The sequence below is a fragment of the Convolutriloba macropyga genome, chromosome 2 (assembly GCF_964194025.1).
Source record: "Convolutriloba macropyga chromosome 2, txConMacr16.3, whole genome shotgun sequence".
NCBI lineage: Eukaryota > Metazoa > Xenacoelomorpha > Acoela > Convolutidae > Convolutriloba > Convolutriloba macropyga.
The window spans coordinates 27,591,351-27,598,833 of NC_134469.1; the positions used below are offsets into that span (position 1 = coordinate 27,591,351).

A 7,483-nucleotide genomic window follows, 5' to 3' on the forward strand; every position below is an offset into this window, starting at 1 on the left:
AGTGTAACGTTTTTTGTGTGTTTTTCGGTTGTCTTATTGGTCGGGGGGACAGATAGCTGGGGATTTTTTGGGTTTTTCTTTTGTTTACATCTAGCAACAGTCATCTGAACCAAAGACACCCAAAACAAAGACCAACACAGCAAAGACAAAGACACAGCAAAGACCAACACAGCAAAGACAAAGACACAGCAAAGACCAACACCTCAAAGGCAACGAGACAGCAAAGAAAAAGCAGCTAATTAGTTAACAAATCCACAGACAAACAACAAAGCACCAAACAAAAGTCTTCAACAATGACAGAAAACCTTGAGAGATTGAAAAAGTCAAGAACAGCCCACCGCACTGTTGCAACCAGATTAAACAACGAAGCCAAAACAATTACAGATAGACCTGGACAAAATGTCAGTGAAGAGGAGCTCATACGGCTGGAACAAATCTCGGCATTGTTGACAAAAAAACAGTTGTACCTGTCAGACATGAATCAGAAAGTTCAAAACCTGATCGATGACACCGACAGACTCGACGAAGAAATCGAAGAATCAGAAGATTACGACGACAAGATAGGACAACATGTTGACCTAATTAACCGCTTTGTCATGTACAAAAGAACCCCACCTAGAAATTCAACACCACGATTAGCAACTGGACCGGCCATCACCAATGTAAAACTGCCCAAGCTGGAATTGCCAACTTTTTGTGGAGACTACAAGGATTGGACGTCCTTCTTCGACCAATTCAACGGAGCAGTGACAAGCAACAGCCAGATAACAGACAGTCAAAAATTGCAGTATCTAAAAACATCAGTGAAAGGAGATGCCGCAAAGCTTTTGACCTCTCTCCAAATCACAGATGCAAACTTCAGTACAGCTTGCGACATCCTGAGGAACAGATACGACAACAAACGTCTGATTTTGCGAGCCCATGTTCACGCAATAGTTTCACAGAAACCGGTAACAATTGAAAACCCAAAGGCACTTCGAGATCTCATGGAGACAGTCGAAGAACACAGATTAGCACTTAGGAACCTTGGACAGCCCGTGGACGATCAGGACATCTTTTTCGTGTACCTCATTGCAGAGAAATTGCCCGCCGAAACGAGAAAATGTTGGGAACTTTCATCACCAGGAAGAAATCCCCAACGCTATCAAGATTTGAAAGACTTCATGGAAGAAAGAACACGCGCCCTTGAAGCAGCCACACACCAGTCAGCAGCAGCCATCGACAAGAAGCCCACAAGCAGCCCACAACTTCGAAAATTTCATTCACATATAGCCACATCAGCGACCACAACGTGTGAATGTTGCGACGAAAACCATAAAATTTATCAATGCCAAAGTTTCAAAGCACTTTCAGTACAGGACCGAGCTCAGTTGATCAAGACAAAGGGACTTTGCTTCAACTGCCTACGCCCTGGACATCGAAGTGAACAATGCAACGGTTCAACTTGTAAGAAATGCAAACGAAAGCACAACAGTCTTTTGCATTTGGAAGCCAATAACAACTCGAGGACAACTTCAACAGCGCCAACAGTGACAACTAGCAGCACGGCACCACAAGAAGCAAGCAATCAAGCATCGAGAACAGTCAACAAAAGCAAAGAAAAATTTACAGCCGCAGCACAGTCGCAGAATGAAGAAGAAGAAGAAGTATTTCTTCCCACCGCAATCGTTTCAGTTGACAACAACGGAAAAACAACTGATATTAGAGCAATTTTAGACTCAGGATCCCAAAGCAACCTCATCACGGAAGATGCAGTACAACGCCTTGGATTGAAAAAAGAAAAAGCCGACGGCCGAGTTTTTGGACTCGGAGTTCAAGAAGTCAACAACAGCAAAGGATCAGTAAACTTGATTCTGAAAACGACGGACGAAGAGTTCATCAACATCAGAGCAACCGTCTTAGCCAAATTGACCAGCAATCTGCCCTCACATCATGTGAATGTCAGCGGTTGGACAAAACTTCAGGACCTCAGTCTTGCGGACCCAAACTTCAATCAGCCATCCACCGTTGATTTGATAATTGGAGCAGGACACTATGAAGAACTGATGATTGGAGACAACAGAATCAAGGAGTCTCAAAAACCAATTACCTACCGACTATCTTGTTTTGGTTGGCTCGTGATTGGACGTGAGAGCCAAATTGAAAAAAAGAGTAGTCAACTTCAGTCTTTCTTCATTTGTTCTGAGCCAGACAATTTACAGCGATTCTGGGAGATTGAAGAAATTCCGACAGCAACACAGTGGACATCAGAAGAACAGAAATGCGAAGATCACTTCAAAAGTACCACCCGACGCAACTCAGAGGGAAGATTTGTTGTGAAACTCCCTTTCAAAGAAGACGCCAAACCCCTGGGCGACTCGTATCATCAAGCGAAAAGAAGACTACGCAGCCTCATCTTCCGACTAGAGAAACAACCAGACATATACAACAGATATAGTCAGTTCATTCAGGAATTCATTCAACTTGGACACATGGAAGAAGTTCCCAGAAAAAGAATTCATATGCCTGCAACAAACTGTTTCTACTTGCCACATCATTGTGTCATCAAAGACGCTAGCAGCACAACTAAACTAAGAGTCGTATTCGATGCCTCAGCTAAATCAGCTAGCGGAGTATCTTTAAACGACCGTCTAATGGTTGGACCGCAACTTCAAAAGGATCTGTTTGGAATTCTGATTCGTTTTCGGTTTCATCAGGTAGCACTATCTGCAGACATTGCCAAGATGTACCGACAAGTTCAACTTGACGATGAAGACAAGGATTTTCACAGGGTTCTGTGGAAAAATCCAAATGACACAGAACTGAAAACAAACAGAATGACAAGAGTGACCTATGGAATAGCATCATCTTCGTACCACTCAATTAGACCTCTCAAAGCCTTAGCAGACAGTTGCACCAACAGCAACCTTCGCCTTGCAATCAATAACGACATGTATGTGGACGATTTGCTAACAGGAGCCTCAGATGTTGAGCACGCCACTCAATTGCAGGACGAAATCATCGCGACACTGAAAACAGCTTGTTTTGATATACGAAAATGGACATCAAGTGTTTCGTCACTTGTTGAGCGATTGCCTTCCAGTTTTCGCGAAACCTCCGACGAAATGATAATCAACAGCGATGACTACACAGTCAAAACCCTTGGAATAAAGTGGAGCCCTGTTCCAGATCATTTCACCTTCACAGTTTGCCTGGACAAAGAATTTCCCAACACAAAGAGGAAAATATTATCGGAAGTCACAAAGTTGTTTGACCCACTCGGATGGTTGTCACCAACAACAATTCAGTTGAAATCCTTCTTGCAAATTCTTTGGATGGACAAGTTGACCTGGGACGAAACCCTATCGTTAAACATCCTGGAACAATACGGAAGATTTCGACATCAACTCAAGGAACTGGAGAAGATCAAACTTGAACGACGAGTTTTTGCAGCACCTTTTTCGTCATCTTTGGAGCTTCATGTGTTTTGTGACGCCTCAACCACAGCCTATGCCGCAGTTGTCTACGTGCGAGGACAAATGGATGACCGAGTGCACACACAAATGCTGACAGCTAAAACACGCGTTGCCCCAATCAAAACTTTATGTGTTCCTCGTTTAGAACTCTGTGCAGCACTTCTCGGAGCACAATTGTCTCAAGCAGTTAAAGAAGCCATCAATGACAGCCGTTTTCCCAACCCCAAAGTCTTTGCTTGGACGGATTCACAAGTGACCCTCGCCTGGATTAAAGACATCCCAAGGAAATGGAAGACTTTTGTTGCTAACCGAGTTGCCAAGATTCAGAGCATCATTCCTTCAGAAAATTGGAAGTTTGTACCGACAGAAGACAATCCAGCTGATTGCGCATCGCGAGGAATTTCAGCCGACAAACTTCTTAATCATCAACTTTGGTGGAAAGGACCCAATTGGTTGCGTCAAGACGAGCAGTTTTGGCCTTCATTGGATGCTACACCTCTCTATGACGCCTCAACTGACGCTTTAGCCGAAGTAAACTCATCAGCCCAACTATCTCTAGTAATGCAGCATCAGCAGCAAGACAACAGGATATTAGATCTTATCAGCCGACAGTCGTCAATGCATCGACTTGTAAGAGTCTTCGCTTACGTCAAACTATTCACTCAACGACTACAAGCAAGAATAAATAGAAGGTCAAGCAACAACTACAGTCAGTCGCAACCTGCAATTGATCATTCAAATACGTATGAAAAACCAAAACCAAAATCAGTTTCCGACAGAGAACAGCACGGGAATGTTCAACTAAAGTGTTCTGACAACGACCAAGATCATCAACATCTACAACACACGATGAAACCCCGAGACCAATCTTCAAACGATTTCACAGAAAAGTTGTTCGTAACCAACCAGCAGGAAAACCCATGCGAAGATTCTGGTTTATTCAGCAACAATCCGGACGCACGTCATCTGCAGAATATCCACAGCCCATGTCAACCACAGCCCATTTTTCAGAGCAGCCATAAAGACCAATCCCTACAGCCAAACATTCATCACCGCAGCCAAGAAGCAGATTTGTGCCCGCAGCCCCCTCTCTCCTTCGAGCACGCAGAGCCAAAGGAAGAGAAATCTACGGAACGTATGAACGGACTTCAGCAAACAACCACTGAAATCCAGTCAACACCGACAGACTCGGTTCCACAATCCAGCAATTTTCTTTCAACACCAGAAGATTATCATGAACTGCACACCTTTATTAACCCGAATAAACAGCATCCGCAATTCAATAATCAACGTCTAAATGAAACGAAACAAAAACAATACAAATCAATGGAACAACAATCACAGAACGAATCTGTTTATGAGCTACAGACGGATTTATCAGCAAGTGTTTCATCGCCGCCAACAAGCCTTCTATCAACAGGTAAGAAGAAGAAGCAACACATGACAGCAAAAAGACAAATTGGTGTTTGTCATCAACTTTCCCCATTGGATCTCCGTTCAGCCAGAATAGCCCTTTACAGCATCATCCAACAACTCTTTCTGCCGGAATTCAAGTATATAAAAGGATCAACAATACCAGAAGACTCAACTTCAAACCTACCAGTTGAATCATCCAGTAAGCGTATCAAGAAGAACAGTCATCTACTCAGCCTCTCCCCATTCTTTGACGAAGACAACAACGTCATCCGCGTTGGTGGTCGTCTTGCAAATTCGCCGTATAGCGTGGACAAAAAGTTCCCCATAATAATTCCAAAAACATCTCCACTAGCCGAGTTACTCATTCGAGAAAGTCATTCGAGAAACCTTCACAGTGGACCCCAGATGACCCTTTTTGCCCTCCGACAAACAGTTTGGATTCCTGGAGGAATCGCCAGTGTTAAGAAGGTTATTCACAACTGCAAGCCCTGCATACGATTTGACGCCCGCATACGCCAGCCATTAATGGGAGATCTGCCAGCAGAACGGATAGTTGAATCTTTTGCCTTCCAGTTCACTGGGATGGACTATTGTGGACCGTTTTACACCAAAGATTCTTCACAGAAACTGCAAAAGTCATACGCAGCTATATTCATTTGTTTCACCACAAAGGCAATACACTTAGAGCCAGTGGAAAATCTAACCAAAGAAGATTGCCTCGATACCCTCAAGAGATTCACCGGAAGACGCGGTACTCCCCAAGCAATCTACAGTGATAATTCGACAACATTCATAGGAGCCCGAGGAGAACTCGAATTCAGGCGACTTCTTCGTGATGAAGAGTTCAAGGACCTCATTAATAATTTTGCGAGCCAAAATCACATTGATTGGTTTACAATACCACCCAGGACGCCGCATTTTGGAGGACTGTGGGAAGCAGCTGTTAAGTCTATGAAGCGCCATCTCTACAGAACAGTTGGATCGACTAAGTTATCAACCAGTGCTTTCACAACTCTCCTGACCCAAATTGAGGCCATCCTCAATTCTCGCCCTTTAACAGCGCCATCAACCGACATCAACGATCCCCTAGCTTTAACCCCTGGACATTTCATCATCGGAAGACCCATCACAGCAATACCCGAGCCATCTTCACCAAAGAACAACACCTTGTCACGACATTGGAGAAACATAGACAAAATGATTCGTCAGTTCTGGAAGAAATGGAGTGTCGAATACTTATCTTCATTGCAGCAGCGGAACAAATGGAGGACAGAAAACGTACAACCAGCAGTGGACGATATTGTGATCATCAAAGAAGACAACACTCCCCCAATGTGTTGGCCGCTTGCTCGTATAGTACAGACTTTCGACGGTAATGACAACATTGTTCGTGTTGTTCAAGTGAAGACACAAACTGGAGTTTACATCAGACCAGTCAGTCGCCTCATACCCCTTCATCGAGAAGAACCAAAAGATCGTGGAGCAGATTAAATCAATAAACTTTGAGAAAAACCCAAAAATTCTCAATTGGTTTCATCACAGCTTCGACAACATGTACCAAATCAGTTTTATATGAAATTGATAACATTTCTGATGATTTTAACAAAAACCAAGTTGTCAGTTTCAACAAAATCATCTTTGTACCCTCAACTGTACTCGCAGGATAACAACAAAGGAAGCCCACAGATGTCACAATTGAACGAGTTCAAGGAGGCCGGGAAATGTTCAAGGTCAAAAGAACTTTCAAGGTCTCAACAAAATTGTAACCAAGAATTACCACGTGCTTTAACAAAGTCATAAGAATTGTAACTTTCACATCGACAAGTTTGTTTCCGTTTGGATTCAAAAAGCTATACATAAGCAAAAAAAGCGTTGAAGCAGAGCTTCACTAGTAATCAAAAATATTGAAATGAACTTGTACTCACATCGGTTTAGTCAACCATTATGATAAAAAATGTCACGTGCGCTTGAGCTGCAAATAATAGGCACGCATGAAGCTGGGGAGGGGGGGGGGCTTAAATGGAAATATACGGAATGCATTCTGACTCAATATTAGATCTATAATCTTTTGACGTTCTCTTTGCAAAAGTTGAAAGCTTTGAACATTATTTAAATTGCACAACGCACCTAAACATAAGTTTGGAGTGTACCATAGAAATGATAGGAGTGAATTTTTTCATAATCAGTGGACAGAGCTCCACACACTAAATAAAAATAAGGTAATTTTACCTTAAAAAACATCCTAACTCACCTTAACTGTTAAGGTAGTTTTGCCTTTCCTTAACTCACCTTAACAAACCCTAACTTTACGTGAAATTTACCTGAAAAGTTAAGGCCTCACTACCTTAAAAAACCTTAAATTTTACTCTAACTTCCCTTAAAATTACCTTAAAAAATTACCTTAAAATTACATTAAAAAATCCCTTAACTTTGCCTTTACTAAACCTGAAATTCAACGGTTTACCTTAAATCCGTTATGGTAAAAAATACCTTAACTTTATTTAGTGTGCAAGGTCAAAATAAAACATGAAGAGGAAAACAGACGCAAAGGAGCTAAAGTGAAGCGAGGAGGCTCGGTAATTTGCGTTTACACATAAAGTTCCGACCCCGCT

At 42.5% G+C, this 7,483-nt stretch overlaps 1 protein-coding gene across 1 annotated transcript; it reads left to right on the top strand.

Moving 5' to 3' along the window:
* The first annotated feature begins 293 nt into the window (after positions 1-293).
* LOC142334871 (uncharacterized) lies at positions 294-6,362 on the top strand. Its single transcript, XM_075383197.1, has one exon. It carries the CDS (start codon positions 294-296, stop codon positions 6,360-6,362), a length of 6,069 nt encoding a protein of 2,022 aa, XP_075239312.1.
* The last annotated feature ends 1,121 nt before the right edge of the window (positions 6,363-7,483 follow it).

Coding starts and splice junctions, on each gene's coding strand:
- LOC142334871 (XM_075383197.1), top strand. CDS start 294: ATGACAGAAAACCTTGAGAGATTGAAAAAGTCAAGAACAGCCCACCGC.